This window comes from Lichenostomus cassidix, chromosome 2 (genome assembly GCF_008360975.1).
Source record: "Lichenostomus cassidix isolate B80296 chromosome 2, HeHo_3.0, whole genome shotgun sequence".
Classification (NCBI taxonomy): Eukaryota; Metazoa; Chordata; class Aves; order Passeriformes; family Meliphagidae; genus Lichenostomus; species Lichenostomus cassidix.
The window spans coordinates 88048489-88076341 of record NC_139482.1 but is presented as its reverse complement, the minus strand read 5'-3'; the positions used below and the strand labels follow the sequence as shown (position 1 = coordinate 88076341).

The 27853-nt window shown below is 39.6% G+C and overlaps 2 protein-coding genes across 3 annotated transcripts; one reads left to right on the top strand and one right to left on the bottom strand.

Annotated features, from left to right (window-relative positions):
* Positions 1 to 10191: 10191 nt before the first annotated feature.
* NDUFS6 (NADH:ubiquinone oxidoreductase subunit S6) lies at positions 10192 to 16724 on the bottom strand. Of its 2 annotated transcripts, XM_085052305.1 has the most exons (4): positions 16538 to 16723; positions 15475 to 15528; positions 12181 to 12303; positions 10192 to 10338 (listed from the first exon to the last, which is right to left on the bottom strand). In XM_085052305.1, exons 1-4 carry the CDS (start codon positions 16679 to 16681, stop codon positions 10273 to 10275), a joined length of 387 nt encoding a protein of 128 aa, XP_084908431.1. In that variant the 5' UTR covers positions 16682 to 16723; the 3' UTR covers positions 10192 to 10272. The 2 variants fall into 2 exon arrangements, with proteins under 2 accessions (XP_084908431.1, XP_084908432.1); XM_085052306.1 differs by lacking the exon at positions 15475 to 15528 and having other exon boundaries at positions 16538 to 16724.
* A 10-nt stretch (positions 16725 to 16734) lies between these two features.
* On the top strand, positions 16735 to 17656 carry MRPL36 (mitochondrial ribosomal protein L36). The gene is made up of 2 exons (XM_085052307.1): positions 16735 to 16808; positions 16940 to 17656. Exon 2 carries the CDS (start codon positions 16950 to 16952, stop codon positions 17268 to 17270), a length of 321 nt encoding a protein of 106 aa, XP_084908433.1. The 5' UTR covers positions 16735 to 16808; positions 16940 to 16949; the 3' UTR covers positions 17271 to 17656.
* Positions 17657 to 27853: the final 10197 nt, after the last annotated feature.

Below are 27853 nucleotides of genomic sequence, written 5' to 3'. Positions count from 1 at the left end.
TTTAAAATGTGAAGAAATATATATCCTAAAATACAGAATGTTTATCAATTCTCCTTTGCATTGTAAAACATATAGAGAAGGTCTATAAGGACCTATCACAACAAGGCAGTCAAAAAATATAAAAATGTAAAACACAACCCCCCAAAACCACATATTTTCCTCACAAAATGTCTGTGGATTGAGGAACTCACTATTGCAATTCTTTGAAGGCTCTTAAGGTCTTAGCAAGCTTCAAGGAAGCATATAGAAATAAGAGGACCTAGAACTTCAATTAGTTAAAAAATATATATTAGGTATAAGATAATGATCATAGTCTTTGGTTTTTTAACATGGATTTAAGTCACCAAGATTTATGAAAATCTTGTGGGGTGAGAGGCACTGATCATCCCTGCACAGCTTCATCCCATCCAGCTTCAACTACTGATCAGGATTACTTCTATGAAAAGGACACAGGAAAGGAAATCTGTGAGGAGTCTGCTTTGGGTTTGGCTTTTCATTTTTCTTTTTTAATTCTGCGCAAAATGCTCAGGAAGATCATGTTCCAGGCAGCCTGTCTGTTTCGGTGGTTTTGGCAGACAATACAAAAGCAGTGGGGTTGACATCCACAAGTGGCCACAGCGCTGGAGAGGAATTATGTGTCTTTGAACAGTTATGAGTTTTCACACCTGACAGTGAAATTCTTTAGCAAGTCTTATGCGCTATTGTAACCAAGATCAAGAAATACAGATCAGCCTTTCTGCGTGCCTTTATTTGTTATTGGGGGGATGTGGGGCTGCAGAAAGTGCCTTGACAGCAAATAAGGAACTGCCTGCCAAGAAAATGAAAGCACCTGTCAAATAATTTTCCCAGAAATAAGAAAATGATCCTCCCCCACTTTAAAATTCTACATCACTACAGTGCCACAAACTGGTACTTGCATTTACTTGACCCCATGGTCCGTTTAGAATGTACCTCTTTGGATTGTGCATGTGTGGAAGGGGCCATAACAATACATTATATTTTATTTCATTTAAACCAAGTAAACTTTCATGGGGGCAGTTATAATGCAAGGTTAGAACAAATTTTGGTTCAAAGATGCTTTGAGAATAATAAAATATTAGAAGTAGTTTACAATAAATATTGTATACCTGAGCACACATGGCAACACTGCATGAAGTTCTCAGTAGGTACCTGTATCAAAGTACCTCTTTGATACAGGTACACCAATTACAGAAATCTTCAGTAAAAAATCTGTCCTGTGAAAGGATTTACACAGGAAGGGATGTTAGGGACACATAATGAAAAATTAATATAAAGCAACAGCATAAACATGTCAACAGTGTATCAGAAAGCCAGGAAGATAAGACACAAAGCAAGATTTGGTTAACAATGAATGTTAAAGGCAACAACAAGCAGTTCCACAGCTATACTGAAACAAATCAGAAAGTAAAAGGATGTTTTGACTCATCTGTAGACTCACAGCTAAGACATCCTGGTCAAGCTTCTATTATTAAAAGAAATTAGTTAATGTGCCATCTCTTTCCAGTAGAAGGTTAGAAATTTATAGGCTCCAAGAAGACCAGCTTCAAACTAAAATTGTCTGGTTTTGTTTTGGTCGGGTTTTTTAAATGTAAATAGGAGACTTCCTTTAGTATTTGTGAAGATGGTTTGTCCGTTAAGGCAGAGAAGTACAAGAGGAGAGCAGCAGTCTTACCATCAGGCTCTGGGTCACGTTTGAAAAGTGCTTTCAGGTTTGAAAAGTGCTCCTGCTCTGCCTCCAGCAGCTGCCTCATACCTCTCCCATTCACTGCTTAACAGATCACAAAATGCTAGTAAATAAGTTCCATTTTCCTTGGCTGATTATAAAATATAAGCTGGAAAAGAGTTACTTAACAGATACTTGGTATTGTCACCTTATGTATTAGTTGCTTGGATTCACTTCCTTTTGTCAGATTTGTATTTTATCTGTTTTTTTCTACTTATATCAGAATCTTACAGAGAGGGACTATTAACCATGATTTCTTTGATCACAGCCCAAGACACCACTACCCTGAACCTGTCATTTTTTCGATATCTGCACGAAACCACAGCATACCTAAGGAAGGATGTTTTCCTTGGGCAAATCCTTTTTCCATAAAATGTTCATTTTGACTGTCCAGTTATCTCTTCTGATAATGAAATTGAAAAGATGTATGGAGAATGAACACAATTACCCTTTTAGAAAGTTCTGAGGCATTTTATTTTAAAATAGAGTTTCCAAGCTCTTCTGTTTGAAGTTCTTCTATTTCCAAGTTCTTCTACCTGGATTGAATGGTTTCTAAAATTTCGTCTGTGCAATATATATAGATATTTTCCATATTACAAAAAGAGAATTCAGAAAAAAATTTAGACCACAGCTTTCTGCCTCTGAATTCCCCTCTTTTACCCAAATGCTCACTAGCTCCCATCTTTTCTTTACATCTTTCCTCTCCCATTAAGTCCCACTGCTTGTAATTCTCTTTTGTTTCTACTTTTATGTCACTTACCAGTGGCTCATGTCAAAACTTAAGTGCTTTTAAGATGGAGCAGATTATAACAGATTATCTGATTTAAAACACCTTTTCTTTGTTGCCATTGTAAATGCCCACATAAGTATACAGAAGATAAAAAAGAACCATAGATGTACATATGAGATGTATATATCTGTAAGCTTTTCATATACCCAGAGAAGCACACGTGTTTTTCTTGGCATTTTGTATTCAAAAGTAATAAAGTTGGACAGAAAATATTTCACAGGTGACCTGCTGCCAAGAAGAATTTGAATTATTTTCGGTCATTTTGAGTTATAAGGTCTCAAGATAAAAGAAAAGAACATTAAGAATAAGCCATTAAGTCACTTAACCAAACAGTCCTAAAGGAGTTTCCTGCTAAAGTGAACCACATTTCACTGTCCCTCTACCTGCTGTAATGAATGATACATGAAGCACTTCAGATAGTACCATGGGGTTCAGAGTGATGAGCTGACAGTGTGACTTTCCTTGGCTTCACTGGCAAGCCATCAAAAAGAAGCATTAAATCATTGTGTTTCTCTTTTTCCCTCCAACTTTTTCCAACTGCCTAACACAGACATACATATTTTTAATCGAATGACATGAGGCTCTGTTCACTCACCTTTCATAATGAAGGAAGTACAGCATCATGTTTGCTTTGTAACTAACTTAGATTTACCAACATACTTCAAGAAGGAATAGCAGATCATAGTCACGAATAAGCTACTGACGCACACAATCATACCAAAAGAACTGAAACAAAAGATTAAAACCAGTAAAAAATAGGGAATGCAGAAAAAGTTCTACATAAATTTGTCAAAACTTACAGAAGATATGACACTAGGAAGAATCCATTTTGTAAGATGTAAAGCCTAAAAATGTGTGAGTGTTTTAGGAAAAGTTTAACACTATTGTTACATTTCTACTATTGGATGAAATTAGAAATAGGTAGGTTGCAGATTACAAAAAGTTGTTCCAAATGAGAAAGTCTTTCTCTAACAAGGATGTTCTTCATTAGGCAAGGCCTGACACCAAACAAAACTGTTTCCCAGAATTAGAAAGAAATACAAAACTATGTCTGGTTATGCAAATATTTGCAGAGGAGCTAAAAAAAGACAGAGATAGAACTGCTTACAAAGCGATTTGAAGCACTCAGCTGAGCCCATCCCAGCTCAGTGAAATTTCATACAACCAAGGTCACAGTCAGGAACAGAATGATCATCCAGAACAAATCTGTAACATAGGAGCCACAACGAGTAGAGATCCAGCGGGCACAGCAGACAACCAAGTCTGCATAAGCTTCCAGCGCTGTGCTATCCAAGGTGAACACATTCCCTTGAATAAAAAGGGGATTCCCTCCCTGCTATTGTATTTCTGCATGCAGCAGCAATGTTCTTAATGCTGTTATTATATTCACTGTAACTAGTAATAATGTGTTGAAAAATTGCTGAGTGTTGAGTCACAAAAGAAATAAAAACTTGTTCTGTGTATCTTAGGAAAAGAAACAAAGGTTACAGGATACAGTGTATAAAAACCTTAATGGAGGTAAAGTAACAGATGCTAATCACTCTTTTAATGGAGCAGGAAACAGCCAGGATGAGTAGAAAGATGCAGTCATCAACACCATCTTTAAATATTGTCACATTAACTCTCTGGCGGTGCTCTGAGTGCTCACTTATGTGTTCCAAGAGGTTAGATCTGTCAGCTGAGGTAAACTGTGAAAGCTCTTCAGCCAAATGTTTTCAAAGTTATCCAGTCCTGCAGGTCTAAAGGACTTTATTTGGAATATATGTCTAACATGCTTTCCATTTATCCCAGGATATTTCACAATTGTTTAATATAAGTATCAGCTCTTTTCCAATTCATTGGACATAATTTGTTAAATACTTTCTTGCTTTTGAAAATTTCTGGGGTTTGTATCTCTTTAATGCAACCACTATCAAAGATTATTGTTTGTGGTGTTTTGGGTTTTGTTTTGTTTTGGGGCAGTGGAGGGGGGGAAGTGTTGGGATTTTTTCTTTGTTTTTTAATACACTTTAAAAATCCTTTCAATTGTTCTTAGTATTAATGAAGACAGATGTTTTACCCATAAGCACCAGTTTCCCTAATATTGTCTCAGGCTTCTCAAAAATGTCGGAATCTGATGTCTAATATGCAAATTGGCGTAAAATTAAGACATTTCATGATTAATAAGTAAACACTGTATTCCACGGCTATTCTTGAGGAAGATGCTATTATCCAACACAGGAGATGCTGAATGCTAGCTACATGGCTTCCATCAAAGCCATGGAAAATGTGAGAAGCCACTGGAATCCAGAGTGGCACATAAGTGGGTAAGAAAAGCTTGAAAAGTACAAGTCTCCCCAATCCAGAATCTGGTATAGCATCAAGAACACCAGAAAAGCAATATTGACAAAAATAAAATTACAATAACCTTTGGAATCTGGGACTTCAGTTTGAATGGAAACAATCCTTTTATGTTTTCATCCCACAAGGTAGTGTAGATATCACATACGTTCTCTTAAATGAGAAAGTGAGAGCAGGTCTGAAGTCTTCTAATTGTCCATGTCCTGAAGCACTGACTTTTTTTTATTTCAGATTGTCTGGCTTTGTTAGTCACTGAGCAGATGATGACAATTCTTCATCATGATTGATATCAGGATTTGAGGTTTAGTCTTTTACCACATTGTTATAAAGCCAAATATTATTTTGCAACAGCAAAGTTCAAGTCCCCATCACTCAGACGACTAAAATATTCTTTGTGGGAAAACAAAGTTCAAGTCCTTTCTGAATCTTGTTCAGAACAAGGTCTGGAAGGCATTTTTTACAGCACCACTGCTCAATGGAACCACTATCTCTGGCCTGATTCATATTTCATTTCTAAGACTGAGAATGGACCACTGCAAGGATATAATTACCTTTGGAACACAGTCCATAATGGCTTTCAGATTCCAGTCTTGTTTCAATTAATACACAGTTTAGAAAATACCAACCTTAAAAATAGAGTAAGGAATGCTTCAGAATTTACTGCAATGCTTAGTAAATCCCCACTGAAGCCTCCTTTCCCCTGGTCTGAATCTGCTTGTCTATGGCTTCCAGCCACTAGAGCTCATCGTTTTTAGCCAGACTAAAGATCCCATTATCAAGGTTTTGTTCCCTGCATTTGTACTGGTAGACCCTGATCAAGTCATCCCCTTAACCTCATTTATAGAGGAAATGCAAAGACAGAGCTTGTTAGATCCTTCACTACACAATAAATTTTCTACTCTTTTAATTAGTGCCATGGCTTTCTCTGAACTTTCTCTAATTTAGCCATATTAATTAATGAACCGCAGATTTCAAACCAGACTCAGTGTTCAAATAACAAACGCACTCGTGTAAAATTCAGAAAGATATGCCTGCTGAACACATCTCTATTTATTCCTCCAAAGTTCATAAAAGTTATTTAACACACAGAATTGGGCTGGAAATTCGTATCATCTGATGATCAACAAACTCCCCCAGTCAAACACAGTAGTCAGTATTTCCTGTAACCCAAAGTTAATAGGGCTTCTACTCACACAGGATAAATTGCAAATCAGGCTGTTACAATTGTAACTTCACAGAAGTACATTTTTTTTCCAATAAATACAGATAGGATTTCATTTTTCCTGGACTATTCATTGCACTGGAACACATTCAGCTTTGTGCCAGCCTTGGCTGTGTAAGTGGCAGCAAACAGAATCACTGCTGAATCCTCTCCCCCACTTAACAATGCTTCAACCTTTCAATCCTCAGCAAAGCATCAGTAGCTATTACATGGGTTTTTAGGACACTCCTAAGAACCTAAGTGCCATAGGACTGAGAAAGAACTCCATGAGGAGCCCAAGAATACATCCCTTCAGCAAGGAGTCTCATTTTACACTGACAGTTTCATACCTAAGAATTATCTACCCTTTAACACATGTAAAATATGTGAAGTACTGCTGGTTGACTACACAAGACTTTCATTTCTGAATCAAAATATGGACTACTAACTCAAATCTTCAAAGAAATCAGAGGATACTACATTAACACTTTTAGCTTTATCAACCACTTTTTCTAATTTCATCAAAAATACATCATGCTAACTTGACATGGTCTGGCTTTCCTATAACTCATGTTGATTGGCACTAATTATACAACACTTTTTTAATTCATTATTAATTAGGTCCCTTATTATTTTGCCCAGAAGTGATGTCAAACTGACAGACATGTAATTATCCAGGTCATGCCTTTTAGCCTATTTGAATGTTGGCACATTAGCCATTTTTGTGCTCTTTCTGCAGTATTTGAAAGCTTATAAAAAAATCAGCATTAATGATCCAGGAAGCTCATTGGACAGTGCTGTTGAAACTCATTATCTGAGCATGCCAATTTAAAAATGGCTAAATTTAGCTTCTACTAAAGAGCAACCCCTTGAGTGCCTATTACTAGAAATTATTGCACAGATTTCCTATTATACAATTACATAACACATACATCTTTTAATTTGCCAATCTTTCTACACCACTTTACAATTTTACCACATCTCTCACGTAAGACCAACACATCTTCTTGATTCTTAAGTAATTCAGTGCTCCATATCAGCCTTAGTTATGCTGACTATCAGTCTCCTGTTTTCATTTTCAATTCAATTTCATTCCTTTACAATGTACATCTTACTTAGCTTTATAGTTCTACTAGCTGTCCACTGAACATAGGGATAGGTTTTTAACTCATGTGGCCTCCTTTAGTACTGGCTCTAAGCCAACAAGTATTGCCTCTCTAAACTATGTACACCACTAGCAGGGAACACACTAAAAAATAGCAACAATGTGGATATTGCAAAAGCAAACATTTCTGCTGCTATCACAGCACGCTGGATTTTGTGTGATATATGCAAGTGCATTAAATAAAAAGGGCAAGTATTAAGGGCAGGTCAGAGAGAGAGACATTTAGGGATACTATTTGCTGAGCTGGAAAAGCCTTTTACAAGGGCAACTTCCAGAGCACAGTCAGATGCCATACGACTGAAGTTTTAGAAAAGGTGCCTTTGCATATTGTGCCACAGTCATAGTAATGATTTGTACTCTTGTAAACAGAACTTGCCTTGTAAATACACTTTATTTAAATACTCTTTAATAAGAGGACAGAGAGCTACCACATAATCTAGGGGAAAGGATGGATGGTCCTTACTTATTTTGCAAGTTTAAACACATAGCGATTTTCACCAACCTTAATATATGCAGCAGTAAAGGGGAAAAAAGCCTGTCTGGTTTTACTAGGTAAAGGCAAGATAAAGTTGTGACCATTATCATGTGTTGATACTTCACATTTCCATAGAGACAGAGTATAAACTATAGTTTGTACTCCGCTAATCAGAGTAACAGACTATAGTTCCAGCCTGGGATGAATTATCTATGAGGGACAGTTGGCTAAGTTTTATTCCCTACTGCTTTCCAGTCTGAATTTGTGGCCTGAGAACTTTAAAGCTGCTTTGGTACTTACCTGGTTTAGTCTACCATACTCTGATACTGATGTGTTTTAATCTATCTTCACAGATCCATTTCCACATGCATCTGCTTGTGGCAACCCGTAAAGTTCTTGCTTTCCCCCACTTCTTTTTCCTGCAAATCAAGGAGGGATGTTTCACAGGTATGTGGATGGCGTAGTTCAAAGTGCAAGACTTCACATCAACAGTCATTCCCAAGTAGATACTTGAACCTAGCACATAGGAAAGGGTAAGAACCAAAGTCTAAAGTCTTCCTCTGGAGATCACCAGAGTGAAGCAGAGGCCTTTGTTTCACTGGTGTCAACTTCACACTGAACAAGTACTTTAGGGAGAACATCCAAGAACAGCATTCCATAGTTCAGTGGGATGGGATTTGTCTAGGTCCTCAGCAGATGCCGTGCCAATTTAAACATTGTTAATTTATTATGAGCAGCAGTGATCCAAGCAGATGTATTATTCATTAGAACATCAAAGGCCCAAGGAAGAGGACCGCATAGAATCATTTGTTTCAGGTCTCTTTGCAGAGATGATTGCACCATGAGAGGACTCTGCCAGCCAAGACACCCTACAAACTGGTAGAGAGCCAAACTAAAATGCAACCAGATTTATGCTTCAAGACAGACACTGCTAGTTCAAGCATGAGACTTATCAGAAGACTGTTCATAACATTGTATTTATGCTCAGTTGACAGATAATTTGCATAAGATCAGATTGCAAATTACTGGGTTTCATGGATCTTTTGCCATCTTTGTACGTGCTCATGTGTTACTCAAAACAACATATGTTAACTTGGCCACTGCACTAGCATTACAAAATTACAGCCTTCATAAGAGATCCTGGCCTTACAGAAAGGTCACTACTCAGTAACCTACACTGCACAACAACCTCTAACTCTAATTAGTACTTCCTAAATCTAGACCATTACAAAGAATAAACTGAAGGCCAGATGATCACTGAAACCAGCAACAACGGAAAGGAGAAAAAGTGAGGGAAGGAGGAATAAGGGGAAGAGACAGAAACAGAGATCAAGCTTTTATAGGTGGAGTAAATGAAAAATTACTCACTTGCAGTAGAGTCTCTAAACACACAACTTCTACAGACAGAACCTAATTCAGACCTTTAGTCAAGCCTGAGCTAGTTGAACTTCATCTCTAAATTGACAAGCAAGTTAAGCAGCTTTAGGCCCGCATGATTTGGTTCAACTTGATACAACCACCTCAATCTAACTACATGAACAGCACGTTTAGAATCCTACCCTGTTAAACTTTAGCAATTACTCCCTGGGACCATGTTCCATCACCAGCATTTAAAAAAAAAAAAAATTTACTGACAACATATTAAAATGATTTCTGGAGCAAAGACCAAACCAAACTCAAACTCAGACCCTTCTGCTCCAGACAAAGGCCGTTTGAAAGTCATGCTCACAAGATGGAATGCTACCTAAGTGAAATTAATCAAGTAGGTAGATATTTCCCACAAGCAGTCTCACAGAGCCTAGGTGGTGTTACACATAGCTGGATGCTCTCAATGTCAGATTACCTGCATTAAAAGCAGAAGCTGCCACCCATAATGGAGCAATGCCTACTTTGAGTCCGACAAGACGCAGTTCCTACAAAGGTTCCAAGGGTGTGAATCCCAAGCAGAACCAGCTACACTCTCACCCCTTCAAATGAAAGGCAAATGTTTATGTCCTCACCTTTCACACGTGCCAGTTTAAGCAGCTCTCCAGCTCACACTGGTGGCTTCTTTTAAACAAGTAGTAAGAGCAGATACTTAATTCAGGGCTGACAATCTTGCTTCTAGGAGTGAGTGTTGTAATGCTGAGTATCGTAATATCTTTGCACTTCCATTTGTGACTCTAGCTTTAGATACTGGGCCATGAACCAATTAAGGGTGTCACACAGTGACAAAAGACAAACACCTAGGATAATTAATCACCCAGTAAACAATTACAGCCCATTCAGTGTTGAAAAGAATACATATCTATCCAGTGCAAACCAAACATATCTACAGCTAAACACCACTTCCAAGCCTGCAAGAAGTCTGCCAAACATGAAAACTAAATTAAGTACAAAGCAGATATTGTAATACCATTCAGCTCTCAAATACTTGACAAGCTGGGTTTTAAAAGAATACAGGCTAGACTTTCCATAGATAAGATAAACACAAATCTTGGCTTTCTAAATATATTGTTTATTTATAGTTGAACATTAACATCTGAACAGAAATCTGCAAGCACACAGATATAATCTTTCAGTGATGTTTCTGTTTAAACTGAAGTCCACAGTAGCCACATGTGCCGGTCTTTGTCTCTTTGTCCTGCAAAAATATAAAAATACAACAGCTGCTAGTTTCACTTTATACAACTTTTAGAAATTACAATTTTTCTCTTATTTATTTGTGCCACCTTAAAACCAATCAATACAGCCAAAGTATGGAGTTTAATCTTATTTGAAACACTGGAGGCAAAAATGATGGTATGAAGTCCATGCTTTATTTCTGTATCCTATGCAGCTTTCCTTATGCCAGACTTTCAACAACCAGGCCTAATTTTAACAATATAATTTTAAAGTCTAGCCAAGTGATATCTCTGCAGCAATACAAGATCCTCTTACTGAACCAGACATCTTAAGCCAGTTTGGTCATATCTGTTCCAACATTCTGAAAAGATCATTTCACAATCATTTTAATACAGAACAAGATTTGGCATTCCCTAGACAGAAATTCTGGTCAATAATAGAGTTAGTTGTAGGAAGGAAAAAATTTCAGTGGGAATCCATGAGAAATGCTGAAAGAAAGTGTTCTGGGGAAAAGGAGCAATTATTGCTGTATAAAATTTCATTATTTTCTTAAAAAGATACATGTATTTTTTAGAATTTTGAATAGTGACTGACTGCAAGCTATTGTTGCAGACCTTCCTTACATGACAAAACACAATATAGCTAAACACTCAGGGATCTTCTGTTATTTAGCAACATAACCACTTGCAGCATGAAACAAAGTTAAACTCATCATTCCCTTTAATACAGGATTAGAATTGAAAAACCCAAGCTACCCCCCATTCCCAAAAGCCTGGATTTCAGTTGTTAAGACTACAGAAAAGAAGCTAATCTAATACCATTCCATTTGCAGACTACTTTTCAAGAACTAAATCACAGACAAATTGTAATATGGCTGTGAGCACAAAAAAGGTCTCAAAATATACAAAATATAAAGCATTCTTCAAGAGTGAGGCACAGGTCAAACGAATCAACATAATGATCAGGAGTGTGCTATAGAAGCTAAGGCTGAAGAACACAAGCTTCCTTCCTAAGTGTTACAAACCAGAACCTCCAAACATTTGGCTATGGATAATGTAAAATGAATTATTACGAAGTTCTTACTTGGTTCAAAATAGAAATGCTTATGGTTCTACTTAGGAGTCACAACAACACTGACACTAAAGGACACCAGCTCTTCCCCATCATTCTTTTGGGCATTGGGAAATGTCAAAGTTTAGGTGAGCAAGCAAAGATTTTTAAGACACCTGCAATCAGGGTCTACCTGAGAACAGTACCTAAGCAACAGCTGGATCAACTAAGGTCTTAGGACAGTAGCCGCAATATTTTTACTCTCTAGAACAAAAATTCACTGGAAACTATCACTACTGTCAACAGGAGGGTAAGATAACATTTAATCTTCATTCTCTGGCCATGATTGAAATACCCAGTCTTCAGAACTACCAAGATTCCCAAAGACTAAAAGACGAGTTGGTTTGTTTGGTTTTCCTTTTTCCCTTGAACTTACAAGATTGAAAATAAACGGCATATTCCTAAAAATGCTGCAAATGTATTGCCAAACTACATGGTAGCATTTAAATAATTAGAGTCTAAAAATGCAGCAAGGATGTTAATTTTGCTCTCAGTGCTTGTTCTTACTACTTCACCTGATTTTTTTAAAAAAATACTGTCCTACTAAACAAATCAAAATTTCAAAAAGGAATTTCTATAACTTCAAATGGAAGCCCTCTAATTCTTCTGATTTATATTAGGCACCAAACAAAATGAGCACCTCAAGTGGTGACTCCTTTTATTTTGTTAAACTAACATTCCAAAAAGTAGATAATAGTACAAAAAAAGAACATGCAGGCAAAACATGCTGTATGCAGAATAATGACATTACCAGGTTTATGTATACTTTGGGATGTCCCAAAGCTCCACCACCACCATCGCATGATATCACTCTGCTTTCAACTTGACTCACAGGCTGCTCTGCTATCAAATCAATTGCAAAATTCTTGTTCACCTGTAAGAAAAAGAGGAACACTTTGAGACACCATCCCCACTCAAAGAGAAAGCAATTGCTATTTGCTGCCTACCCAGGCAGGTCCACTATAGCCATGTTGAGAAGTTACTATTTAGGTTTCCTCCCAACTCCTCCTCCAACCCTTAGGCTGTGCTATAAGCCAGATCAATGAACTACACATTAAACTCTGCAAAAGTAGTCCCTTTCCCCTGATATATAGGCCACGTCAGGTTTCAGCAGATTCAGCAGAGAAGTGAGCAGGAACAAGTAGAAAAGAACAGAAGATATTTAACCAACACTGTATTCTGCTTTAGTGACTGCATGATAAAATTGCAGAAGAATCTCTGCTGATAAACACAAAAATAATGGTGACACAAGTAAGGTCAGTCATGAGATAAAACAACTGCTGGTAAAATTTAGAGCCTCTAGCCATGTATCTTATTCTATCACTGCACAGGAATCCCATGAAAACATGAACATGGTGCATAATAACAGCCAGAAAGACGAATTGTTCGGTACCAGAAAAAACTACAAACCTCTAAATGTAACTACTCTGTTCTGCAAATACATCATACACACTTCCTGAATATGCACATCACTGACAAGTAGGGCTTCTTCCTAGAGCACACCTGCATGGCCTGGCAAATGTATCCACATTTGGACAGGCTGGTGACACAGCAGCTTGTCCCTCAGCAGGACCTACAGCACTCCAATACCCTCCAAGCCTGCACTGAGCAGACAACTACCTCTGCAACTCAGGGAAAAGTATTCCAGTATGGGACACCTTTTTCAAAGGTCATGTTATACAAGCATGAATATCAAATAACATGCACACCCAAAGGATTCCCTCAGTACATCCAGATGTGCCTGCCCAATGCATAAATCAATGGGCAATCTTTTCCTGGCTACAGTGCCAGTTTGACAATTTCATTTCTGCTTCTTCCCACCTATTCGCCTGTGCCAGTACATGGTCTGGGATACCAAAGAGGTAAAACCAAACTTGGATTTGACCCAAGTCCAAAGACCTAGAGGGAAAGCTGGAGAGAATATTTAAAACAGACCAGCATTGAGGTCAGTTCTCACACCTTCAGCTGCACCAGCCCCATAAAAAATGTAGAGCAGAAGTGGGAATGGCAGTGTTGAAATAGGTCCTGCTCTACCTTAGGGACTACAGAAGGGCAGGATGACCTCATCAGACTGCAGCAGATGCAGTTTAGCAGTCACCACTCTCAGTTTTCTCAGAGCTTCTTGCTTTAGGCACTTGCCAGAGAGTACTAATCCCTGGTCCTCCACAGAGAGCACTAATTTTTAGGTAAAACACAGGGATTTCATTAACAACTAGGCTAGCATAACCAAGGGGACAACAAGCACATACTCTAGGCTGTGCCACTGGACCTGGCCACCTTAAGCACACAGGCTGGGACACCCTGACTGGCGGAGAGTCCAGAGGCTGCATTGCAGGACAGAAAATCTGTGGCTGGACTGGGCTGATCCCAAGCCAGACTCAACCATCTGAAGGCAAAGGGAAGAAACGACCAAGAAAGAACAGTCACCAGGTGAGCTTTTTGCTTCAGAAACAAAACAACATTCAGACTACAGACACAGCTGTCAACCCTAATGCTGGCAGATGAAACACACTGTGGGATAACAGCAAAGCCCCTAGAGAGAGATCCTATGCATAGGCACACATCATTTTAAGTATTTAACATGTAAATCTTGTACCAATTTCACTTGACACAACTTCACTATTGACACTTAGCATTAAACCTTGCTCAGCAGACTTAAGGCTTGGCTTTTGCTGGAGAAAGAAGAACTGGGCTGAACTGAAAACTCTGGGTGTTCCACACCACATAGAGTCTGAAATTACCTGATGACAAAGGCACATTAGAGGGACCACTGCCCTGTGGAGAATTAGGCTTATGGAGCATTTCCTACAAATTAACAGAAGTAGCAAAGAAGCAGGCAATACACTTTGGAGAGACCTACTTTGCCAACTATCCTCCCTGAAGTAAGCTAATTCAGCATTTTATGTGACATTTTCATTTAATTATTTCACATGTGGAATCCCCATTTTTGCCACACAGCATGAGTTAAATTGCATCCATCACACAGTGAGGTAAACTCAATATGAAAACTCATAACTCAGTATAATTAGTTCAGGTTAATTTAGGAAGAGAATAATTACATGCAGCTACATTAAAAATCTACCACACCTTATATTTATATAGCATCTGCCATACATAAACACTTAAAGCATTAACTCTAAGGCACTATTCAACAGCTCAGGCATTGAGAAATACAATTTAACTGAAATAACTCTGTTTCTCTCCCAAAGGCCAGCAGATTCCTCATGGAGCTGCGCTGCTTGATCATTAGAAAAACCTCAGAGCTGAAGGACTTATCAGTAAGTGTGGATATGTGAAATTTTAAGCAGCAGGAACAGGGCCACCTTTACAGTACTGCACTTGGATGATGCTGGTATTACTAGACTTCGCATTTGAGACTTCATTATTTCAGAATACTCTACATTTTACTTTTATTTGTTACATCACTCTTTCAGCAAATGCTTCTCATGCTCATTAAAAACTCAGTTTGGGTAAAGATCAGAATTTTAACCACACAGAAGCAAATTAAGCTCCAAAATATATGTAAACAGATATATAAACAGATAAACAATTCAGCAGAGTATTGAATTATGTCATTTTTCTGAATATAAATGCACTAAAAACACACTGACAGCTTCTTAAAACACATGCTTGAAACAAAAACTGTTCCAAGTTTACGATGTTCAAATGCCTACAACTCTAAAACCCTACAAGCAAGCACTTAACACATGTAAAGCAAGTCTTCAGTTTTCCAAGTTTATCATAGCAGGGAGGTAAGACAGAAGCTACTATAAAGCTACTATAATAAAAAAAAAATTGCACCGTAGTGGAAAAAAAAACCCACTGAAACCCAAAGTTCAGTTTGGTTTCGGTAGAGGGTTTTTTTTGTTTGTTTGTTTTAGTTGGTTGGTTTGGGTTTTGTTGGTTTCTTGGTTGTTGAAGTTTTTTGGGCTTTTGTGGTTTGGGTTTTTTTAATGACAATGAGGTTGAGGACACTTCTATCAGGTACAAAGGAAAAAAAACAAAAACTACCCCCTTTCCCATGAGAAAAAGTAGAATGAATTACCTCCTTTTGTCGTCCAACAAATCTAACTCTTCTATAATCCTTCTCGTCATATACCTAGAGTGCAAAATAAACTTGATCTTATTTAAATAGCAACAACTATAAACATAGAACACGAAGACTTAGAAAATAAATACCTTGACCAGTTTACTGAGTTTCAAGTATAATCACCTTACAAGCAGGTAGTATACAAAAAAATTAGCTTCCACTTCTCTCACACAAGGTAATTAATTTCACATCGGAAAGCAGAAAAGGAAACCAGAGGTGTGGAGGGTGGCATGAAAGCCAGTAAACAGAAGCCTTAGCTCTGATCATAAATGTGTTACTTTTAATGCTGTTCCTTGATCTCACACTGATACCTGGCAGGTGAACTAAACTAGGAAATAGGTTTGTATTTATTTCCGTTCAGCTGAGCAAGCACAGTGTGAGCTTTCCTGGGTTAGCTGCACCAGCCATCCTCTCACACCCCAAGGCACCACCCGAGCCTCCCTCGCTCGCCCGCTCAGCCTCTCCTCGGGGACAGAGGTAACGCAGAGTCACAACGCACTGACACAAGGGTGCCTCCACCTGTCAGCTCTTCAGCTGGGGCACGGGCCGCATTCACAGCGGAACGCTCGATAATGGCTAATGGTTAATAGGGTTTTCTGTTGGTTTTTTTTCCACGCATACCTCCTGTTTACAAATCATCCAAGAGCATGAATTCCCACTGTGCGCACTGAACGGAGAATCACAGAATAACTTAGGCTGGAAAAGCCTTCTGACATCAAATCCAACCAGTGCCCGACCACCAGCATGTCAGGCAGACCACGGCACTGAGCGCCACATCCAGCCATTTCCCGAACACCTCCAGGGACAGCGACTCCACCACCTGCCTGGGCAGCCCACTCCAATGTCTAACCACCCTTTCCGGGAATTAATTCCTCCTTATGTCCAGCCCAAGCCTCCCCGCTACACCACACCGGCACGCTACTCTTGCCCCGGCGGGATTTCCCTCAGGCGCAGCGGGACGCGCCCATCGCCCTCCCCGGGCGCGGAGAGGCGGCAGCAGCGGGCCCCGCGCGCTCACCTGCCCCGTGTGCGTCACCAGCTCGCCGGTGTCGGAGGCCCGCACGCCGTAGGGCCGGAGGGCGGCGGCAGCCAGCCCCGGGCGGGACAGCAGCGGGCAGCTCCGCGGCAGCAGGAGGCGGAAGGTCGCGGCGGGCGCCGCCATGTTCGCGCCGGCCACGTGACTGCCGGCCAGGCGCGAGCCCCGCCCCCGCCCCGCCCCGGGCGCGCGCGCTTCCGGCGGCGGCAGGACACGTGGGGCGGGCGGGGAGCGGCGCTGTGCGCGGGGCCAGGTGAGCGGGCAGCGGGGTCCTCACCGACCGACCGACCAAGGGAGGGAGTGGGGCGGCTGTGCTCCTCGGTGCGAGAGGAGGAGGGGAGTGCGAGGGGTGCGGGTGTCCTGACCGGCGCTTTGTCCCCGCAGGGCGCCGAGCATGCTGTCGCTCCTGGTCAGGGCCGCCGCCGGCCCTCTGCGCTCGCTGTGCCGGGCGCCCTTGTGCTCGCTGGCCCCGCGGGGACGGGCGGCGGGGCTGCCCGCGGCCTCTGGCAGCTGCGCCCCGCCGCCGTGGTGTGCGCCCCGCGGGCTGCTGGCCGTGCCGCCGCCGCCCGGGCCGCTGCTGCCGCCGCTGCTGGCCGGGCTGAAGACGAAGACGGCGCTGCGGAGGCGCTGCAAGGACTGCTACTTCGTGCGGCGGCGCGGGCGAGTGTACGTGTACTGCAGGAGCCACCCGCGGCACAAGCAGCGCAAGGGCTAGCGCCGGCCGGGCGGCCCTGCCGCTGCACCCGCAGGGCAGTGTTGGGCTGCCGGGCCCGGAGCTGCCCCTGCCCGTGTCGCTGTCGCCCCGCGGCCCCCGGGAGCTGGCGGCTGGGGACACGAGTCGCCAGATGGTGTGCGTGTCAGTGTTTCATCCTAGCGCACACCTAGAGCGAGGTGCGAGCTTGCGGGAGCTTCAGGCCGTGGATGCGGAGAGCTGAAGTGGGAAACAAGCCTGCAGGACCTCTTGACATCTTAGTCGTGAAGCCTTAAAATTACCGCGCTGTTAAATGAGTACGGGCGAAGCTGAATCGTTGGACTCTGAGGTGCATTTGGGTTTAATTAAAGCAAAACGAAAATAAACTCCTTTGATGTTCATTATTACAATATACCGTGGGTTTTTTCCTTAAGCACCACTCTCCCCTGCCAAGATGTTGGTAACAGAACCAATAATTTCAAACTCAGGTGGGCTCTTAAGTAGCAAATGGTATGAAATACATTACATTGAAAGATAATATTCTAGCTTTTGGCTTGGTTCATAGGTGAGTTACAAATTTCATGTTATCCACTGAGTAGCAGCAGACATAATCCCATGTAGCTTCAGTAATGCCAGTGTAAACCCTTGCTGCTTATCACTGGGTTTTGAAGGGAGATGGTGGTATTTTAATCAGTGTAAAGTAATAAACATTTTTTAAAGTTTTAGTGTCTGAAGTCATTGCTTAATGATATATTGACCATTCACAGTGTTCACAGCCTTATCTTCCCCAAAGAAGTCCTTTCGGACACTCTGTCTGCTATTCTGTAGCTTCCCAAATCTAAACCCAAAGAGATTGTAAACCATTTGAGGTAGGGTCTGAATAAAGGCAATACAAGTTGCAATTTCAGATTCCAGCTAACAAGCCTTAAGAATCTTCAGAGCTTTAGACTCACTCTCATATAACATTAAGGCTTTAGAATTCTTGTTTTGAAACACCTCTCCTAACAAAGGTGTGGAGAGAATGGCTGAAAGCAGTAATGCCTCAGAGGTCATACAGCTAAGCATGTTGAGTGCAAGCTAGTGGATTGGTACCCATGAATTAATTAGCCAAAATTGCTTTAGTCCCCAGTGGTGTTCCTCACACTTCCTGATATGGCTGTGCTTGAGGCAGGACTGTTTGATCTTCCTCTGAACTGCAAGTTCTTAGCGAAAGGTACCATACTAAACTTTTGGACAGCTATCCAGGTACTGCTACAAGTTTGCTAGAGTACTGTGAGAGAGTCTCTGACTTGGAAGAGGTGAAATTGGTTGAGCACTGTGTTTGAAGTTGCTGTAACATTGGATATTATGATGACTTGAAGACCTTTCCTAACCAGTTACGTATAATCGCACAATTTTACAATTGCAGTAGTTTTTGTAATTAATCTTTTTTTTAAATCTCTGCTTGTAGACAATGAGAATCTAAGCCTGGAAAGCTGTGGCTAAGCATTCCAGAGGTAATAATTATTGGCGGGTTTTCCCTATGTTGGGTGGTTTTCAGTCATCACTGGAAATGTGAGTTTGGAGAGAGAGGAGCAGGTTAGTTAACATACACATCCATCTTAGGGGGCATTCAAAGGAATTCGTAGCAATGAGGGGAGAGAGAAAAGGCTAGCTTCATCTGACTAAAGAGTGACAGATTGACTCAAAATGTGTAAGGCTCCCCAAAATCAAAGAATCTTGAAGTAGTGGAAAACTTGCTGTACTTCAAAAGGTTTGATTGAAATTCAGACGCTCCTGAAAAAGTCTCTTACCTTCTATATACCTGCAGCTTGTTCATGAAAATAAAATATAAACAGAGAAACTTGAAAAATCTTACACCTTTAACATGCTTTGACAGTTAAGCCATCTTAGGAACTGAAGATTTTAAAAGCTCTGATTCTTGTTGTTAATGGTACACATTTCTAGGTGTGTACTGTGTGTTTTGTTCCCGCAGAAGAAAAGGCCTGTATGCTGGGAACCTCAGTGACACCTTGTGAGTTTAGCTATTGGTATACCTTTAAGACAAACAGTGTATGTGTGTCCAGAAAAAAACAGTGATTTTAAGGCCTACCCACATTTCTGGGGTATAGTAAGGACTGAGCTATGGATTGGGCATGAGATGAAGTGAGAGTCTGTTGGTTGGTTGGGTTTTTTAGGAAAGATAGTTGGCAGCTGGTCTTACTGCTTCCCAAAAAGTTCATCCAGCCCCTTGGTTCTGTCAGAAGAAGGCAGCTCACTGGTACAAGACAAATTGTGCTGGTGGGTCACTGGGGAGGTATTCAAACAAGGACTCTCTTGCCAAGAGCAGTGTCACATGGTTAAGAGACCTGCAAGTGGGAATTGCCAGGGTTAGGAGCAGCAGTCCTTCTCTGGCTAGACTTTCTGAATTCAGCGGAGTGTGGGACCCTGAGACAAGTTCACTCTGCCAGACTGATGTGAAATACTGTCTACGCTCAGAAGTGGAGTGAAATTTAGGGCTGGGATTACTGTGCAGCAGAGGGAGACACAAATTACTGTTTTCATCTCCCCTTTTAGCCTAAAACAAGCTTTCATAAAGTGCTGGCTCAGCAGCTTATTTCAACAACTTGCAACGAGAAAAAAATTTTTCCTAATTAAAGTCTTTGAATGTAGGGTTACTCGTCAGAAACTTGAGATGTGAAGTAATTTGAATTCAAATGTTTATTATGGCTGTAAACAATTTGTGTGTCACCATCTAAACAGTCAGTTTGTGATACCTGGGGTGGAGGATTCAAAAGAATGGAGCATTCATGGCCATCACTGAAACAGCATATTTCATTGTGCTTAATAGATTTTGGAAAGAGGATTATAGGATTAGAAACTAGAAGGCTCTGGATTCTAATTGTACTCTGCCATTGACTTACTGTATAATCTTGCGAAGATGATTTTGCTATTGTCTCAATTTTTCCACCTTTTGTCCACCTTCTTCCACCTCAATTTTTCCATCCGTTAGGAAGGAATATCACACTTGTAAATACCATTTTTTAGATGATGTCTACAAACTGTTACAGAGATGTTCTAAAAAAAATCAGATTCTATAGCTTTTTGTCATTTGAATCACATGAGGAAGGTGACTATATCTGGGGGTGAGGCATGTTTATTTTAGGGTTTTTTACAGCAGCTGCAAAATAATCGGGTGAAATAATGTCACCCAGTAGCCTAGTGGTTGGTAGCTAAGGGTTCACATCCTTCATTACAGACCTTCTGAATGTTGTGCTACTTAAACAGCTATTGGCAAAGGATGGGGTACAAAACAACAACTTTACTTACCCAGGCCAAAAATTTAGTCCTGCAATACTAAAAATACCAATCTATATTAGTTCCTTAATTGTATGTGTTTTCTTTTTTATTTCCGCCCCCCACTCCCTGAGGCTGAAAGAGAGGGGAATGATAAGGAGAGCGCAGCTAGAACGTAAGTTTTGGGGGGGAAATACTACCCAATAACATAAGAAGAATCCCTATGCTGAAAACTGAAATAAGACTTAGGCTCCAATTACATTTTGAGGTTTTCGCTTCCTTCTGCTTACATGTCTAGGTTACCCCCTCCAGAAAGTCTTAATTCTTCTTCAAATCTCCACAGTGGAGTGGGAACGTGACAACTGATGTCTCCTGTGACTGTCTCCATTGTACAGTTATGAAAATCACTTGCAGTTGTGAATGACTGAACTTGCTTAACTCCTCAGAACTGTTCTAGTGAATGAGATTGTCAGATTCCTGATACGCAACAGGTAGAGATGTATTTAGGTCAACTAGAGGATAAATCTTAGAGCTCATGTATATTAATGACTGTCAGGCTTTGTCTGTGGTTGTGTGTATGGGAATTACAGTATTGGTTGCTGAATTCAGGACTATAGCTCTTCAAAAATGACAGGTGAGGGAGAAATCTTTAGGAGTTACAGTACCAAGAAGCTGTGTCTGCTTGGGCAGAGGCAGTACACCCTGAGGTTAGCTGACTGACAGGTGACTGTTCCAGATTCTGACACCACCATAGTCAGTTTCCCACACTCAGTTAAAATAACAGCTGGTTTTGAGTTATGTAGTTATATATAGTTATGTAGTTCTTATGTCGTTTCTCCAAATATTCTATTATACCATGCGCAAAAGAAAAAAAAAAAGGGCACAAGAAGGAGTGATATTTCAGAGGAATTGCCAATGCTTTTGCCAAGGATTAACAACAGGAATTTTTCTTTATTTGTGGAAATTAAGTGAAATGAAAAACATAAATAAAAATATAAAACGAAAATACTCTTAAACAATGCAAAAGCAAGTGAGAAGTCAAGCTGCTTTCGCCTCTTTGTTTAACAGTGCAAACAGACACAACATGCTACTGCAGGTACTGTTCAGAGTATCATCCACGTAACAGAGTATCTTTCTGTGGTTTCAGTGTGCTCCATGCACCTGACACTAAGGAGGTTTCATTACCAAAGCTGATTTATGTTTTTCTGGAGGATCACCATATTGCAAAGTTCTGAATCAGCAAAGGTGGACACACCTTGATATACACTGCTGAAAACTATCAAATTACTCTGAAAACGGAATTTAAGGATAAAATAATCCCATTCAGTTTAGTAAAACAGATTCTATATTTAAATAATTGCATTCTTTCTATTACAGCTCACCAGATTATTAATTTGGAGCTTGAAATCTGTACCAGTATCTTAAATTGTGTGGGATCATGAACACGTTAGTCCCAGAGGCTGAGAAGGGGCTGGATTCTTTCCAACTAGCTGGGACAGTTTAACTCACCACACCTATGAGGGGGCATGCCCTCCCCTGTCCAGTCTCCTCTGCTCTCCAGGACTAAATTTATCTCCCTGTAGGAATAGGTGAACTGCCCATGAAGCTGTTATTGAACTGTCACACTTTACAGCCCAGTTTATTTAGGTAAGTGGTGGTGTTTTACTTCTATACCTCTGGGAGATAAACTGCAGCAGTTTCGTTATTGCTCCGTATCCCACTCCTAGTGGAGGCAGCAATCTTTATAAGAGCTTCATCACAGTGAAGACATTGAACCTGATCTAAAAATGATGAAAGTTGGTACAGAGAGAATATTGGCACCCAAGATGAAGCTGTCACTTGCTGGAGTTATCCACCTGCCTCCAGGAATGAAAAATTTGCCATTCCACCTAGAAGTTTGTGCATCAGACTTTGTTGTCTGCAAATATGAATAAAGTGTTGAAAAAAAGCAGTATTTTTCAAGAAGCTCTTATGTGCCACATTGTGCAAAAAGGAATAAAAAGTGAGCTTTGTGAGGTCATTTAATCTAAAAATAGATTGATTCCATTTAGTAGTTGAAAGTAAACAAAAGAACAGGTAAGTAGTAATGCAAACCTCTCTGTTGTACATTATTAAATATTGGTGATGAACAGTGTCTAAATGAGGAAAAGACTTGGAGCAAGCAGTCCCAGAGTCTATACAGTTTTAAAAGGGACTCATACTAGGAGGCTAATGTTTATAAAAGCAGTGACTGGAATATCTAAAATAGGTAACTTTCATAGGATCTTCAGGCTTTAAATAAGAACTTTTGCATCTAGATTGTGTGCCAAGTACTTTGGTTTTGCTTTGAATGCTCATCTAGCTATTAAATAATAAGTTGGGTTTGTCATTTGGTCATTCATCCTTTCTGTGAGTTTTAGGTGCCTTGATACTGCTAGAAAAAATGAAGAGCAAAACTAAGTGGATCTCACATTAAGGCTCAGAGGGAGAGGTGGCATAGTTGGGTGCTAAGCGTGAATCGATGTCTGTGTGTGGCATGAGCAGCAGGGCAGAGAGCTGTGCTGGCAGGGCCACAAGGTAGAGGTTATTGGTGTTAAGACCTTTGAAACATTCATCATTTAGGGTCTCCTTAACCATGACATAGCTGTATCCTCTCCAGATGTGGAGGTACTGCCTGTGAGAAGTATGGTCAGTCAGCTCTAGGACACTTTTTCTGCAGAACGGTGATCAATGGAAAAAGCTGCGAAGGCAATGTGTACACATAAACTCCAACTCCCTGCTCTTCTGGCAAGTACTTAATATTATTTAAATAAATGTATTAAATTCTGCTTTGAAAATTGTCTGTTGCTAACGTGACTCTTCAAACAGTCTAGAACTTCCCTCCTCTTCCTAATCTTCCAACTCCAGCTCCACATTTATTCATGATTTGTTTGTACTTATACCAACATTATCTTTTCTGTTAAACAGCACTCCTGTTCCTTGAGAATTTACCTGTTTGATATTTATTTCTGGGTAGCTCTCATGGCCTTTCTCAATCTTTGTTTTCCTAAGCTGAACAGGTCCTTTTAGTTTTTTTCTCATGAAGCAGACTTCATGCTCCTCTCATCATCCTAATAATGCTTTTGTGTAACGTTTGAATTTTTGAGATAGGGCTTGTAAGGAAGGTAATATATTTTATGAGATTACTGATATTGTTAGAAAAAAATAGGAAAGCTTTTGAGTGGACAAGTCATTCTCATATATGCCTACAAGCTCTACCTACAAGTATTCCCTCTCATGCATCCTTAGACATTATTGGCTACACTATACAACTTTTGAGTTAATCTTTCCTGAAATATTTTATGTAATTCTTTCCTCCCAAGTATTTTTGGGTTTTCTGTTATGACAGATGAATGTCTACCTCATGTTTCTTAGAAACCTACCTCACCCTACATATTTTAGGATTGCCTTTGAACAACTCACTGGCCATCTGTGTGACTTCAAGGAGTAAGATGCCATGGATACATCCTCCTCAGAGCACACCTGTCAGAGGTTTCCCCCAGAAGAGGGAATAAGGTGGGAGCTGGGATGTGTGAAACCTGTCCAGTGATTCATGCTTGTGCAGAACAGCTGATCAAAAGGCTTGGAGAGTCCCTCAAGGACACACAAGCTGCATTTGTAATATCATTTTGAGTGAAGAGGATTCCCTTCACAAAAGTCTTATTCTCAGCTCAAAATAATGGATGATCCTGCCAAAATTATATAAAAATTAGATGTCTTATAAAGATGAATGGTATGCTTTGTAGAATATCAAGTGTATTCCTCTCCAACAGTTTATTTTTAGCAATTTCTTAAGAAATTTTGTGCAGGTCTGTATATGAGAAGGTTTGACTGGACTCACCAATCTTCCTCTTTTTTTAATAAACCAGCATAAAGTAGAATTTATTTACATAATGCAATGATCCATGAAGGTTACCATAACATCAAGGGACCATATTAACCGCTTGAATGGAATTCATTAGAAATTAACTACCACTTAAATTAATTTTCCCACATTCACAAGGCTGTAATGGTGGAAAAAGGAACCGTCCATCAGCATGTACTGACAGGAGAGCTGTCACTGTTTTTATTTATAGGTGAATACATTAACCCATGAAGCAGCCTTTTCAGACAAAATCTTGAGCTTCTGTACAAATAAGCTGCTTCAGAAGACTTTTAATAAGTATCCCAGCCTCAGTTAAACAGGAACACATACTGCTTAATGTTTTTGCCACTGGCTGTATGTATTGTAGCCATTTCATAAGCGCAATAGAAAAATTTGGTCCTAAAAAATTCAAAATTTACACTATATGTAATGTATTTTCAATGGATAATATTATTGGTTAGATCTACTTATAGTGATATTCTATTATCAATGTTGGTCAAACTATACAAACAAAAGATCATCCATTGGTTCTTTTGTAGTTTATTACCTGGTTTGAATTTTTTAACTCTCTTACAAGTGAATATATGTGCAGGTCTTCAAACCATAGCATGAAAGTGAATGAGATTTTACCCTGGGATCTACATATATATTTTGGGCAAATTTACTATAGTGCATTGTGGTAATCATCTGCATAAGCTACAACGGGAAAGAGCTTTATATAACCTGTTAGATGACCATAGCTGTCTCAAAACAATACAGCATAAGAGGTGGGTGTCTTTTATATATGTAAACCTCATAGATGAAATTATCTCAGGACAATCTCCTGTACAGTTTAATCCAAATAATTTTTTAATGTGTAATTATAGCTCAGCCCTTAACAATCAATGACATTTTGAATTTTAACAGTGGAAGTTCAATAAGAAAGGATTGTTAGCTTTTAAGAAATACCCCCTTATGTATGACCATTAAAATAAGTAAATTAAATAAGTTTTGCATCAGTTTTTGTTGGGTGCTACCTTATGTAATAAACAATGGCGACACAACATCAGATGAGCCTGTGTGCTAGCAGTGTTGCTCACTGAAGTGTTACAGTCTCGCTGCTGTTCAGAAAGGGAAAACACAGAAGTTACAGTGTACCTCACAGTGTTGTGAGCACTTTCTCTTAAGCTCCTCCATGATTTCCATAGCAGAGTCAAAGGAACCTTCACCACACAGTTTCTCATATGGGGAATTTGTAGGACAAGTGTGCTTTCCAGGTGTTTCTGTGAATTTACTGCTGTGTTCAGACGTTTGACAGGCATAGCAAATATATGAGCTTTTTCTGGGTTACCCACAAGTCCCTCAAAGGGAACTAAAGGTTGTCCTGATACTCCAGTGATAAAATTGCATGCTCTTATCTTTTATGTCATCCCCTCTGAACAGATTCTTTTCAGCAGCTTCTCAGAGGTATCAAGATGTTGCACACTTAGGGCTGAAAATATAAACTCTATAAGTGAAGGGAAAAATATTTTACAAGTTTAGCCCTCCAACAGTGTATGTAGTTTTCCATTCCAATTATTTAAATATGGCTATATTATGCTATTCAACTATGCTGAATTAAAATCTCAGAGTCAGTATTACCTAAAAAGTCTATGGTTGCATTTAGGTCAGTCTCAGCCTGCTGTCACGTATCTTAGCAAAAAAAATTGTGTTTACTTTTCTTTTTTTTTTTTTTTTTATAGTTATACTTTTACAAGCTAAACTGAAAAGCTGGTACTTCTACCAATGTCTTGGGATGCTATTTGTTTACAATATAGATAAGTGATTCTCAGATGTTCCCATGGCAGCCTAAGGAGAGCTGGGAGCAGACTAGCCACTCTCCTTCAAAAGTAGCAACTGTCACCGGTACAAATTATGATTTATTTATTATTTAATGGATTTAGAGCATTTAAAATTCTTACAAACACTATTTTGTCTAATTCTTCCACGTTTTATGTGGCACTGCTTTTTCAGTCTCTCTGATTTGTACACACTAATGTACACTCATAATGGATAATGGGAATGAGTCAGACAAACTAGAAAATCATGCCAGTTTACTTAGTTCTCATCAGGGACTATGGTTAGTTTGGTTAATTGATACAATATTGACTAGGTAATGACTCTCACTTCTGTCAACATTTTTACATCTGTTAAATTCCCCTGCCTGATTTTGCTTTTCTGCTTTATTTCCTTTTAAAATTTAAACATCTTAAAAAAGGCTCTTCTCAATTAATGCATTTCATGATTGAGGAACACTGAAATTAACTTTTAGCCAATTAAATTTTTACGAGTATTTGCTATTGTCGACAGTAGTAAAAACTTCTGTTTCAGCCACATCAATAATTAAATTAGAAGCACATGCCTGAAACACTTCCCCACATGCAAAGGAGTTGTTATTCTCCCTCAGCTTCCCTCACAGTCATCCTGGTGACTCCCTTGGCACTAGTACGCCATTATTTTGTTGGCAGCATTTTGATTTCTGCATGGTTATGATTAACCTGTACAATGTGTTCCTCTTAATGCAAAGCTGTTTTCTTATCCTTCAATTCTACAAACTGGAAAAAGCATATAGCCGCAGGCCACACAGAATAATACCAGTGTCAAGCTTTAAAAAACATATTTGTTTTGTGTCCTCTAAGGACAAATGATAGACATGTAAAAATGTTTTCTCTGTTTCTCTTTCATGGAATACTTACTTTAGAATTAACTTCTGTCACAGAAAACATAATTTGAAGCATCTACTTTATATTATTTCTGAGCATTTCTGCTATAAAGAGGAAAATAGTACATTGTGTATGACATGTGTGATTACAAGGTTATAGAAACTCTTTACGTTTCTCTTGTTGTTATGGTTTCCCCCTTAAGAAAGCTTGTCACTGGAAACATAAGAGCATCCTTCCTTCAAAGGAGGCAAGTATGTAGTACTATCAAGCAGAGTAATTAATGTAATTTTAATTGCTTTACAATACTTTAAATTCCCACCTCTCTGAAGCACTCGGTGGTCTTCATGCCAACCAGTCATGTATCTGTTTTGAAATAGGTCAGAGGAGAAAAGATATTTTTATGATACATTCTTAAGTGTTCTGATGATTACACGTGCTGTAACCCATTTCTTCATAAAAGCATTCCATCTTTAATTTTGCCTTCTTCAAGATGCAATCACCCCAGTGTGCTTCTATTCATAAAGATTGTTCTTCCACATACTTTCTCTGTCTTACCTATTTGTTAATTCTGTTTCTCTGTGATAGCAAGCATACTTCATTTCATGCTTCATTGTCCAGGTTTTAGTTTCAGCTCCAGTATATTAAATGTTCCCACCCTTTTGCTCCATATTTTATAGTAGTCAGTACAGAAGCGTTAAAAGCCTTTCTTGAGCAAAGAGAAAGATGAGACTTCTTAATGTGGAATTCTCTTCCTTCAGAAACTTGAT